This window comes from Apodemus sylvaticus, chromosome 9 (genome assembly GCF_947179515.1).
Source record: "Apodemus sylvaticus chromosome 9, mApoSyl1.1, whole genome shotgun sequence".
Classification (NCBI taxonomy): Eukaryota; Metazoa; Chordata; class Mammalia; order Rodentia; family Muridae; genus Apodemus; species Apodemus sylvaticus.
This window is the reverse complement of record NC_067480.1, coordinates 80587358-80600803: the sequence shown is the minus strand read 5'-3', so window position 1 is coordinate 80600803 and position 13446 is coordinate 80587358. Positions and strand designations below refer to the sequence as shown.

At 48.8% G+C, this 13446-nt stretch overlaps 1 protein-coding gene and 1 pseudogene across 3 annotated transcripts in view; one reads left to right on the top strand and one right to left on the bottom strand.

Moving 5' to 3' along the window:
- Nucleotides 1-972: 972 nt before the first annotated feature.
- Bicral (BICRA like chromatin remodeling complex associated protein) overlaps nucleotides 973-13446 on the bottom strand; it is a 90925-nt gene continuing 78451 nt past the window's right edge. For all 3 annotated transcript variants that reach the window (XM_052192061.1, XM_052192062.1, XM_052192063.1), the window contains 6 exons: nucleotides 13015-13115; nucleotides 10439-10497; nucleotides 9349-9494; nucleotides 8240-8334; nucleotides 7441-7543; nucleotides 973-3301 (listed from right to left, as the gene is read on the bottom strand). In XM_052192061.1, coding sequence (XP_052048021.1) covers nucleotides 2520-3301; nucleotides 7441-7543; nucleotides 8240-8334; nucleotides 9349-9494; nucleotides 10439-10497; nucleotides 13015-13115 — 1286 coding nt within the window. In that variant the 3' untranslated portion in view covers nucleotides 973-2519. The remainder of the gene's footprint in view (nucleotides 3302-7440; nucleotides 7544-8239; nucleotides 8335-9348; nucleotides 9495-10438; nucleotides 10498-13014; nucleotides 13116-13446) is intronic.
- Nucleotides 5995-6414, top strand: LOC127692098 (40S ribosomal protein S25-like; annotated as a pseudogene).

Here is a 13446-nt window from a genome sequence, read left to right as displayed (position 1 = left end):
AATTCATACTTTTCCACAACAACAAACAGATTAAAAATAAAGGGAAGAAAAAAATGATTTTTGTTACTGAGCACGCGTTCTAAAACTCAACTGACTAATGACCCTGAACCACCAACCGTTGGCCACTGAGGCAGAGCGCTTCCCTTCCCTGGCGGTGGCTCGTGACTGAGCCGCCACCCACGTGGTGTAACCTAATCACAGGAGTAAAATACACTTTGTAATCTTCATTTGTCATTATCTAGACTCTTTCCTCCATAAAAAGTGAACTTACATACAAGGACACAAAAATTTACAAGTTTCATTTTGGTACGGTAGGCTCTCCGTGTGTGGGACCAATATGGGGGCGGGGAGAAGCCCTGGAATTTGACATACAGGAAAGAAAGCTGGGCTGGGGCGGGAGCGGGAGGAAAGAGGTAAACAAATATACACAAGACTTTTTTTGTCTATTAAGAATTCCACTGATTTGCAATAATTAAAGTAATTCATTAGTAGCCATGTGCAGGCATCCGGGGCCAACTTGAACTGTAACCATGAGGCTGTGAGAAGAGCCTGTGACGTCAGAGAGATCAGGGCAGGCTGTTAACCCAGGGCAGCCCAGACAGAGTTCAAACTGGCAAACAACTCATCTTTCTAATGTGTTATAGTACAGGAAGGAAGCCAGCAACTTGGACATTGGCACAGAGAAGGAAGAAAAGGACAACTCTAAGACAGCCCAGATTTTTCTGTGTCGGTTGGCTGGGATGTGGACAGAAGGGACATCGCTCGCGCTCAGAGACTGGCGGTCTCCCAGCGTTTGTTTGTGCAGTGGGCAGAGGGGCAGAAAAGGTCCACAGTCTGCTATTGCTCAAGTTTTTCTTCTTCTGGGTTTGAGACAGGGGTGTGTTATATAGCCCAAGCTGGCCTTGAACCCGTGACTCTCCCGCTTCAGTCACCTGACTGCTGGGATTACAGGTGCATGCCAACATGCCTAGATTGTTGCTGTGTTATTTGAAAAAAAAAAAAGGATAAAAATCAAAATCAAAAGCCTTCCTTTCCATTGCAGGCCAATCTGGAAAAGAACCACTCCACATGATGACCGAGGGGAAACTCCATTTTGGGGGCATAATGAAGTGGCAATCAATGGGTGCATTTACACAGCCTGGGGGACGAACAGAGGAACAGGCCCTCACAGTCATAAGAGTGACCTCTAGCCCCAGAGGGTCAGGTGGAGATGGGGGGAGGAGGGTTGCAGACATGAGCACCGTGACCTGTTACTACAACATGAAGAAAGCAAGGAGCAACAGAAACACGCCTGCTACAGGCTCACACGGAGGGAAAGTGGGGACCACTCCCTGAAAGGAACATAAATAATAAAGAGGAAGGTTTGCTATGGTAAACCATGCACAGTGGGGGCGGGGCCAGGACATGCCCCTGCCTCCTGCCTCAGTTCCTTCCTTCAGTGGCCTGCTGGTTGTGACCTTTGGTTTACTGTGTTTGGGAATGACTGATAGAATGTTGACTACTGTTCTCACAAACAAGGCCAGCGTCCCCTTCAAAAGCTTCAACTGGAAGAGTACAGCACAGTTTTCAAGTGAGAGCTTTCTGACACTTGGCTGTGGGCTGAGGGAGGGACAATGAGGTTACACGGAACAGAATTCAGCAACAATAAAGAACACAGGTTATGTTGACTTCACCCGATTACAAAATGCCAAATTCTCTAAGTGGCACACCCCGAGACCCCGTGCCTCTCCAGCTCGCTGCCTCACGACTGGTTCCCATTGTTTCCTAGTGAGCTTGTGAGAATCTCGAGGTGTACACCTGGGACTAAGAACAGAACATTCTCTGACAGAATTCAACATGGATGTGCTTAAGAAAAACAGCAGCTTTTGCTTCAGCCCCAGCCCAGCGCTGGGGGCGGGCGGGCAGGAGGGAGGGAGGCTCTGCGGCTAGGCTACTGGTGGGTGCCTCAGGCCAGGACCGAGGGTTCCAGGCAGAGAGAGCACTGGCTACACCCACCGCTCAGAGGCCGGGCATGGAGGAGTCCTGGGGTCTTCCCTCCGCAAACACCCTCTCCCCGGATAGAACCAAACCAAACCACTGCTTGGAGCTGCAGTGAGAGTCTTTAAAAAAGTGGCTTCTATCAGTCCTGTTTGATCTTTCTTTAATAAGTCTGTTCTTTTGAAATGACTTATGATTGTCAAAATTTTACCCAGGGCCAAGTGTACTGTGGTCTCGAGCGACAGTGCTAAGAAACAAACCACAAAACAAATTAACGAACAACAATGGCCGTAAGCACTTTCATAACACTTGAAATGTGGAGGGCCTATCGGACTGCTTTCTAGAGAGAGGTGGGTGTACTGAGGGGGGGTCTCCCTGCAGCCACGACCACATGTATTGCTCTTCAAAAGAACAGGGTGGAGATTAGAAAGGATAACCTGTGATGGAGGACCAAGCAGGCTGGAGACAGGAGACGTTCCCATTTGCTTTGCTGGGAGAGAATGTAACTGGTCCGGGGCAGGGTCTGGGGAGGACGGCTGCTATTAACACTCTAGGATACTATTTACAGCTGCTTCTAAAATGGAGTCCGTTTCTACGACGCCTTCACTGTGGTCCGGGATGAACTTTTCCAGGCAGTTTTCCTGCGAAGCCATTGGAGAAAAGCTGGGGAAGTCCAGGTCCACCGCCCCGCCGACCGTGGGGTCGCTCTGCGGTCGCCCCACGTTCTTGAGTTCCAGGATGTTCTTAAAGGTTTTCTCTAGGCTCTTGGTAAGCTGGAGATCTGGCTGGGGCTCACCCGACCCTTTCATGATGTCTGTGTGTAAAACCTCATTCTTTGGGGAATTCCTCAGGGCTTTGTCCTGGAAGGAGTCGAGGCACGGCATCTCCATGTGTGAGCTGGCCAGGATGCCCGGGAGCTTGCTCTCAGAGCCATGATCCAGCCTGGGCAAGGTCTTGCGGTGGCCCTCGGGGCCCGGAGAACACCCACTGACCTTGGCAGGGTCCCTCCGGCCGCCCTTGTCCTCAGGCGGGCCCCGGTACTGGCCTAAGACCCCTTTGTCAAATTTCAGTGTTCTACTGTGGCCTTCTGACTTTTTAGAAATGTTTCCCTCTGCGGAGACCACGATGTGGTTAGGCACTAGATGAAACTGGTCATGATTCGCGGCTTCTGCTATGCCTGGCTTGGCTCGGTCTCTGCTTGGGGCCCTGGGAGCCTGATGGAGCGAGCTGGTTCTGCTGCGATGCTGGTCACTCCTGTCAGGCGTGGTCTCAGGTGCAGCTTCGTCAAGTTTGAAGGAACAACAGAAATCGGCCTGAAAACCCTCTGGAAATGAGATCAGAAAGAACTTCAATGGTGAGGACTGGCACAGGGCAAAGCTCTGGATCAGGCGCAAGGGCAGCCCTGGTTAGCCCCGCCCCTCCCGCTTCTCATCTTCCTGCACACTCCACTTGCCACCCCTCCCACAGAAACCCTCAGAGACAACTCATGTGATTTCTAAGGTCATTTTTATAGCTGGTATAAATAAATTCAGGCGGTGGTGACTCACGCTTTTAGTCCCAGCACTTGGGAGGCAGAGGCAGGCGGATTTCTGAGTTCGAGACCAGCCTGGTCTACAGAGTGAGTTCCAGGACAGCCAGGGCTACACAGAGAAACCCTGTCTCGAAAAAAAAAATGTGAAAAAAAATAAATTCAGGTGAGACTTACATTCCATGGACTACTGTGGTGTTTGTGATTTATATTTGTTCAGCTTCTAGTCTCAGGGGACTGAGGCAGGAGGATCACTTTAGGCACATGAACTTGAGATCAACCTGGCACTATACCTTACACCAAGGCAGGCCGGTGAGATGGCTCTGAGAGTGGAAGTGCTGACTGTATATACCTGACACAGGCGCACAAGTCCGACCCACAGATTTCAGAGAGCCATGATCCGCCTCCCAGAAGTTAGCCTCTGACCTCCATACAGGTGCCATGCCGTGTGCATGTCTACCTGCCTACCACACCACATGTAGGCCTTCACAGTAATGCACACACATTGGTTTTCAAGATAGGGTTTCTCTGTGTAGCCCTGGCTGCCCTGGAACCTACTCTGTAGACTAGGCTGACCTCAAACTCAGAGATTTTCCCTGCCTCTGCTTCTCAGGTGCTGAAATTAAAGGTATGCGCCGCCGCCGCCACCACCACCACCACCAGGCACAATAATAATAAAAAAAAAGAAAGAAAGAAATGAAAAGAAAAGAAATAGGGCTGGAGAGATGGCTCAGTGGTTAAGAACACTGACTGTTCTTCTGAAGGTCCTGAGTTCAAATGCCAGCAACAACATGGTGGCTCACAACCATCTGTAATGGAATTTTCTGGTGCGTCTGAAGACAGCTACAGCGTACTTAGATATAACAATAAATACATCTTTAAGCCAGATTGAGTGAGCGAGCAGAGGTCCTGAATTCAAATTCCCAGAGACCACATTATGGCTCAACCATCAGCACAGCTACAGTGTGTGCTCACAGACATTAAATAAATAAATACATAATATTAGAAAGAAGAAAAAGAAAACTTTATTTTTTTTGTTCCTCTGACCCCCTCAGAAACAAGGTTTCTGTGTGTACCCCTGCCTGTTCTGGATCTGTAGCCCAGGCTGGCCTCGAACTCAGAGACTCTCCCTGCCTCTGCCTCCTGAGCGCCAGGATTAAAAACATTAGGCACTACATCTAGCCTTTTGGCTCTATTTTTAGAAGATTTATTTGAGCCAAGTGTGGTGTCAGGTGTCAGAGTGCCTGTAATCCTAGCACATGAAGAGACAGGCGGGAAGACTGACAGCTCAGGGCCAGCCTGGGTTACATGAAACCCTGTCTCATTTGTCAATCTCCTGAATAGCTAGTATATGCCATCTTTTTTCTGTGTATGTGTCCAGGGGACTAAAGGTGACACCTTATGTGTTACCACTAAGCCAAATATCTAACCCCAAACTTTATTTTTAATTAATTTTGAGATTAACAGTTAAAATCACGAGATTTGTTATAACAGTTCTTGCCAGGCGGTGGTGGCGCACGCCATTAGTCACAGCACTTGGGAAGCAGGGCAGGCAGATTTCTAAGTTTGAGGCCAGCCTGGTCTACAGAATTCCAGGGACAGCCAGAGCTATACAGAGAAACCCTACCTCCAAAAACAACAACAAAAAACAAACAGCAAAACAAGAACCCATTTCTTAACTGTGTATGCCTCGTGCTTGCTCAGTCCGCCCGGTCCACTTCACTGCCTTCTGGTCCCCTCCTATCTTAGTATTTTTTTTGTTTGAGACAAGGTTTTATTCATAGCCCAATGTGGCTTATAATTTGCAATCTCTCTGTGGGCCTAAGCCTCCCATTGCTGGAAGTCTGTGAGTCCAGCCAGGACGACATACCCGTGACATTGCCTTTAAAGAGAGGAGTGACTGGAGAGAAGGATGGCTCTGCAGTTAAGACCACATCCTGGCCCAGGTTCATTTCCCAGCACCCATGTTCTGTGGCTCACAACTGCTCTTCCAGGGAATCCAAGACCTCCAGCCGGCACAGGCTCCTGACACACACACAAACACACACACACACACACACACACACACACACACACAGGTTCATTTCCCTGCACCCATGTTCTGTGGCTCACAACTGCCCACAACTGCTCTTCCAGGGAATCCAATACCTCCAGCCGGCACAGGCTCCTGAGAGAGAGAGAGAGAAAGAGAGAGAGAGAGACACACACACACACACACACACACACACACACACACACACACACACAAATACAATTAACAATTAAGGGTGAGAACTGACTTAGCAGGTAACAGTGTTCACTGCTCCTGAGTTTGGCTCCCAGCTGTCTCCAATTCCAGCCCCAGAAGTCCAGCGCCTTTCTGGTCCCTGAAGACACCCATACTTGCACTCACATGCATATACCTGCCACACACACATAATTTAAAAAAGAAATCTTAAGAAACAGAAGAGGCGGACGCTGCAGTGGTCCACATGGCTCTGAGTTTCACCATGTCACCCAAAGACGACAAGATGAAGAATGATGCCAGAAAGTTGGCCAAAAAAGACAGAGACTCAGTAAAGAGATCTGGTGGCAAGGCCAGACAGAAGGGGTCCAAGGCAGTGGTCGGGACAAGCTGAACAATCTCGTCCTGTTTGACAAAGCTCCGTACGACAAACTCTGTAAGGAAGTTCCCAACTCTAAGCTTATTACTCCAGCCCTGGTCTCTGAGAGACTGAAGATTCGAGGTTCCTGGGCCAGGGCAGCCCTTCAAGAGCTACTTAGTAAAGGGCTGATGAAGCTGGTTTCAAAGCACAGAGCTCAAGTCATTTACACCAGAAACACAAAGGGTGGAGACGCCCCAGCTGCTGGTGAAGATGCAGGAGCAGGTTCAATCAGCTGTACATTTGGGAAAATAAAACTTTATTGAATCAAAAAAAAAAGAAAAAAGAAAAAAGAAAGAGACAGGGCTGGAGAGATGGCTCAGCAGTTAAGAGCACTGACTGCTCTTCCAGAGGACCTGAGTTCAAATCCCAGCAATCACATAGTGGCTCACAATCATCTGTAAAGACATCTGATGCCCTCTTTTGGTGTGTCTGAAGACAGTAACAGTGTATTCACATATATTAAATCAATTAATCGATCAATAATTGTATCTTTAAAAAATGAAATAGAAAAAAATATTTAAAAGGGTAGATTTAGAGCTGAGAGTTCACCTTTCATCTCAGCACTCGGGAGGCAGAGACAGGCTCTGTGAGTTGTAGGCCAGCCTGGTCTACATAAAGAGCTTCAGGCCAGCCTGGGCTTCACAGTGAGACCTTGTCAGTAGGAAAAACTGAAAAGCATGCAGGGGACACTGGTCGGTCAAGGGAAAAGTCCTTAGCTCATAACCAGGGACCACACTTCACTGATGTTTTCTTTCTTTCTTTCTTTCTTTCTTTCTTTCTTTCTTTCTTTCTTTCTTTTTTTTTTTTGTTTGGGTTTTCAAGACAAGGTTTCTCTGTATATCCCTGGCTGTCCTGGAACTCACTCTGTAGACCAGGCTGGCCTCGAACTCAGAAATCCACCTGCCTCTGCCTCCCATAGTGCTGGGATTACAGGCGGGCGCCACCACGGCTCACTGATGTTTTCTAATTACACCCTAAAAACAACAAGGACTTTTCCTAATGTACTGAGAAGCCTCAATTTAGTTCTCCAAGATTAGAAAGACAGGATTTGAAGTATAATGGGGAAAACCAGGCCCTAACTGAATGTAAAATTCCAGTTTGGATTTTGTAGACCAGTCACTCCTGGTATATCCACATACCCTTCTTAACTGTGTTACATTTTCCTTCCCAGAATTCCTGTCCTGCCTACTGCACTCACCGAAGGTTGGTTCATACAACTTCCCAGAAGCCACACTGCCGGGGAACTGTCACAGCCTGCCTGTACCCTCCCTGTACCCTGATGATTCTTACCGGGATCTACGAGCGCCAGGCGCTTGTCCCGCGACAGGGAAGCTCTTTCCTCCTGGTTGAACATCCTGTCAATCATCACCATCTCTGCAGAGGGATTGATCCTCTGAAAAGGAGAGAGGCCAGTCACTTCGGAAGCGTTGGCTGTGTGATTCAAACCTCTGGGTTTGGGGACTGACTGGAGCAGGGTGAATAAACGAAGCTGGGTGTCTGGATGCTCTCCAGCCCCCGCCACACGCCTGCAATGCACGCGCGGATGCTTGCATTTTCTACTGTTTTACCACAGACTCATGGAGCCTAGGCTGACCTTCAACTTGTGACAATCACCCTGCCTCAGTTTCCCGACGGCTGGGATTATAGGCATAAGCAGTCACGGCCAGCTGTAAGTAGCACCTTCTCAAACAACTGAGCTCACAACCATCTGTAATAGGATCCGATGCCCTCTTCTGGTGTGTCTGAAGACAGATACAGTGTACTCATACATAAAATAAATCTTTAAAAAAAAGGAGCTCATTTTTAGAGACAGGGTTTCACTATGTAATCCTGGCTGTCCTCGAACTCACTATGTAGACCAGGCTGGCCTTGGATCCACAGAAATCCACCTGCCTCTGCCTCCTGAGGGTTGGGATTAAAAGTGTGTGCCACCGTGCTTGGCAAGGTAGTCTCTTAGGATGGCTCAGAAATTCTCTATCAGAAATGGCTGTAAATGACATTTACACCCCAGGGTGACATCCTCAGCCCTTCTCTGTGCCTGGGGCCGGCTCAAGTGCGCAGGCGGCCGTGCTGGGGAGCACTCTCTTACCATGGCGTCTTCTAGGAGCAGGAATCTGTATTTGTTCAGCATAGCCTGGGTTCTTTTGAGGAGCTGAGTGGCGACTTCTTCAAATTCATTGTCCACTTTAAAAAAAAAAATACAGGGAGAAAAGAGTCAGGAAGAATCTCCATAGGCTGAGGTGCCCTGTTCCCGAGACTGGCATGAACTCATGCCAACAGCCGACCTGCAGTGTGCTTCCCTCTCAGTGCAGCCATCTCTGTGTGAGATCCTGCAGATGCTGGGGCTTCCTGCACTATACATGGTAATGGAGCTCACTTTAACACAGCCCAGAAAACCAACAGCATATCACTGACAGCTGCTGTAGGTGGGCCGGGAAGAAGGAGCAAGGGCTCTACAGCTGGCTGACAGGCTAGCCCGAAGCCTGTCCCTTCACCGAAGCAGGTGGCAGGAAGAGCTGAAGCAGGGAAGACTGTCTGGGCTGGGAACACACAAACCAGTCCACGACACCTGGTCATGACCTCTCAAGAAATGTCCTGTCTCCTCATCCACTCTTCCTAGAATCTTTAAAGATATTTGCTATTGCCTCTGGAAGCCACTCACCAGCCCTCTTAGGAAGCCCCAGTGTGTGGGGAGGTCAGAGGATCAAGAGCATGGCTGTGGAGGACGATGACATCACAGAGAGCTTGGCAGGCAGGAGGGAAAGCAGGGTAGCACCAGAGGCCTGCTATTGGACTTAGTGACAGAGAACAGGGACAGGCACCGGGGTGTGTGGGCTTCTCGGCAGTTCCTAACCTTCCTGAAACTAGGGTCTTAGGACATTCAGCATGTCTTAGACTTGCTTGGGGACCTCAGGGAGCTAACTCGCGTGACAGCTAGGTTGGAGGTGATTTGCACTGCAAAGTCCCTGGTACAAAGCCATACAACCTATAGTCAGCAGCCTCCACTGCACCTCCCGTCACTGCTGCCTCGTGCCAGCAAGGGTCTGTATTTGGAGATGCTATCCATGGACTATTAAGAACAAGTTCTACCTTACTCACAGGCTGGGGACTGAGAGAACACGTCTGTGACAGGAGCAGCTCTGCGTCTAGCTGTCAGGACGCCACGCTGCTCTTTCGGGCTGTGGCCGGCTTGCTCACCTTTCTGCAGGTCTTCCTCCGTGGGCATGGAGCCCTGGCACACGTGGTAGGACAGCAGTCTCTGCACTGTGTCATTCAGTGACTGGAACTGGCTTTTGTTAGGTGTCACGGCGTGGGCTTGGTCCCTCTGTAACTGCTGGAGGATGCTTTAGGAGGGAAACAGTGAGCACTCAGCTAAGGTCTCGTTACGAAACCAATTAGTCAAAGTAGTGAACAATGCCGTTTCCACAGTGCGATGCACAGCCTTTTCTATACTTTTATTCTGTATATTGCTGGGCTATGACCCTGACATGAAAACATAGTTTTCCCACCATGCATCATGTGGATGTCCAGAGAGACCACAGCAATGGCTGACCACCAGCGAGCAACACTCCTGCCAACACCAGGAATCTACACACAAAGGTTTCTCCAGAGTCTCTCTGACTCTAGAGACAGGGGGCATTCTCTTCAAGAACAAAAGAATAGTGTACTTTATCTGACCTATTTACAGGTCCTGATGAAAGCAAACTGTAGGAAAACGTTTTCAAAGCAAATCAAGACCCCATGCCTCTCCCGTGTGAGTGTGCATAAGCACCAAGCACCACAGGACATGCATCACGTGTGGATGTCAGAGGACAGAGGACGCCTGTGGGAGTCAGTTCTCTCCTCCCACCCTGTGGGCTGCAGTCTGAACCATCTCTGGCCATCAGGTTTGGTGGCAAGCACCTTTCACTTGCCAGGCTATCTCCTGGGGCCCCCGACTTTTTTTTCTTCGAGACAAGTTCTCTTAGTCGCCTGGAATTGCCTAAGCAGGCGAGGCTCGGCAGCCAGAGACTTCCGGGACCCACCAAGAGCTGGCTGCTGTGTATGGCTTGTTTTACTTGGGTCAGAGATTGAACTCCAGTCTGAACTTTGCCAACTGAGCCGTCACCCCAGTTCTCAAATTCCTTTAAAAAAAAAAAAAGGTAGCCCCGGCTGGTCTGTCACTCGAAGTACACTTTTAAAAAGGCTAAGAAACTCAAACACTGTAACTGAGAAATGTGGTGTGTTTACTGACCACAAGGGGCCCAGAGGTACTCAGAGAGGAAAAAAAGAATTGAAGCTAACTTACAAAGCTCCTTTAGTCAGCTGTTTGGCAGCAGGCCTTTTCTGTCCTGAATGACTGTCCACCTGACAAGAAAACACAGGGAAAAGGTCACAAATACACTTATAGAGAAAGGTTACAAAATACACTTATAGAGAAAGGTTACAAAATACACTTATAGAGAAAGGTTACTTTGCCCCACATGTCTACATTACCTGTCTACAAGGACTTTAAAATGCCTCCTGCTAGAGCCAGAGCCCAGCAAGCACAGCCGCCCGCCTTCCTTGCAACAAAGAGCAGCAGAGTGATGTCTACCGGAAGCTGGGTGGCAACTTTAGGTTTTGTTTTCAAAGACAGGGTTTCTCTGTGTAGCCCTGGCTGTCCTGGAACTCACTCTGTAGTCCAGGCTGGTCTCGAACTCAGAGTGCAGGGCTTAAAGGCGTGCGCCACCACTGTCCAGCTAGCAACTTTCATTACATTTTTGTTTTGTTTTTTTTTTGTTTGTTTGTTTTTTGTTTTGTTTTTTTGAGACAGGGTTTCTCTGTATAGCCCTGGCTGTCCTAGACTCACCCTGTAGACCAGGCTGGCCTCAAACTTAGAAATCTACCTGCCTCTGCCTCCCGAGTGCTGGGATTACAGGCATGCGCCACCACGCCCCGCTCATTAAGCTATTAATTAGCAAATTTAGAGCAAGAAAGCTAAAAATAGGGCTGGAGAAATAGCTCAGCAGTTAAGAGCACTGATTGCTCTTCCAGATTCCAGAGGTCCTGAGTTCAAATCCCAGCAAACACATGGTGGCTCGCAACCATCTGTAATGGGATCTGATGCCCTCTTCTGGTGTGTCTGAAGACAGCTACAGTGTACTCACATACATAAGATAAATAACAATCTTTGAAAAAAAAAAGAAACAATGTTTAAAAAAAAAGAAAGCTAAACCCATGGCTTTCCTACTACGTGAAGCCTAGCTGTTTGAAATGCCTTGAGGTTTCAGACAGTGCAAAGTGGGGTCACACAGCTGCAGAGATGGCCTGTATCCTGCATTCATGACTGGTCCCTTACACAAAACAAACAACAAAAACCCCAGACTTCCCCCATCTCCATGAGCAGGCATACTTGTTTGTTTGTTTGTTTGTTTGTTTGTTTTGTCAGTCTTACGTTGCTCTGGACCCCTGGCTGTCCTGGAACTCACTATGTAAATCAGGTTGGTCACAATTTGTGGGGCAGAAACCACTGAGTGGTGACTGTTGGGATTTTCCTTTGTGGTATGCTGGGGAATAAACTCTGGGCCTTGTGCTCAGCAGGCAAAGGCTAACTACTGAGCTACACCCTGTGATGCTTATTACTGACTGTCAAATGTGGAGGATCTAAAAAACCTCCCAGGAAAGCAAGCTCTGGGCTCCAGTTAGAGCGAGCAAGTGGAGCCTGCGGTGGCGGGTCCCACAGACTGAACGAGAAGGAAGTGGGGGCTCTGCCCTTCAGTTTCCTGGCTGCCTCTCAGTGATGCTCTCACAGCCTTCCCTGCCAGAGGCTGCACTCTCCACCAGTGAGCCACACTAAAGCCTTTGTCCTTAAGTAGCCTGTAGCTTGTCTGGGCAAAAGCAAAGCTCTATAACCCTCTACCCTAAGAGTGCAACGTTTTAAGTGGCCAGCACATGGTGGCTATCAGTGTCTCTCTCCTTCTCTGTGTGTGTGTCTGTGTATGTATGTTACTTTTGGGGATCAATCTCAAGGGCGTACAGTCTAGGTAACTGCTTTACCACTGAGCTGGCTATAGGCCTGTCCTTGCTTCCTTTCTATTGCTGTGGTAAGACCTCTGATCAAAAAAGGTTTGGGGAGAAAAGGCTTTCTCTGATGCCCACTCTCAGGTCAGAGCACCCTGAAGGCAGTGAGGACAGGCACTGCGAGGCCGTGAAGACACACTGCTTGTTAGCTTCTTCAGCTCACTCAGCTGGAGGCTCGGATTAGCTTTAAACAGCCCAGGTTTACCTGCCCTGAAAACGGTGCCACTCCCAATGGGGTGGACCCTTTGTCAAAGATGACAATCAAGAGGTTCTCTCATAGACATGGCCACTCTTATAGACAGGCTAATCCTCAATCAAGGCTTCCATCTCAGATGACTCTAAGCTGTGCCAAACTGATAAAGCTAGCTAGGACAACTCATATTCCAGTGAGCACATCTGTCCATCTGTCCGTCCATCTGTCCATCCATCCGTCCATCTGTCCATCCATCCATCCATCCATCCATCCATCCATCCATCCATGTGTCTAATATGTGGAGGGTACCGGTATGTATGTACGCACTGCTAGGTATTAAACCCAGGGCCTAGCCCACACTAGGTAAGTGTTCCACAACATGCCAGCCCTTAATCTATGATGGGTTCACAAGGCATCAGAAACATGTCAGAAACAGTTCAGAAAGATACACCCTGGAAATGTGATGTGACCAGGCCTGGCCCCCTGGGAAAGTCTTCAGCATCCACACTGCTGCAAGCATTTAGTGACAGACTGGTTGTGTGCCCCATGCTAGATACCAACCACGAAGCCTTCTGACACTGCACACTCTAGTTAGAAATCATGATCGGCGACTGCAAACAGGTTCCTACCTGCACAGCTGTCTGGGTCGGGGATGATCCAACTGAGTTTTCTTGTTGTGGCTGTGTGGTTCCCAAGGATGCTGGCATAATTTTGCTTCCAGAATCCTGTCCTGTTAGAACGAAGGTAGAAGACAGAAGTCAGATCCAGCACGTGTGTTCCGAAAGGGAGTTTTTTCTTTTCTTCTTCCCTTTCTTTTTTTGATACAAGGTCTCACTGTGTACCCCAGTCTGGCCTGGAACTTGTGAGGAGAGCAAGGTGACTTTGACCTATCCTGCTTCTGCCTCCAGAGTGCAGAGAGAAAAGGTTTGGACCACCACACCCAGTCTGAAAGAATTTCTTGATGAATACCTGCTGGGAGGAGGGGAGCAGGGGAACAGGGGCACTGATCTCCGAGCTGTGGAGGCAGAGGTAGGCACTATTAAACTCTGCTTTGGTAATGA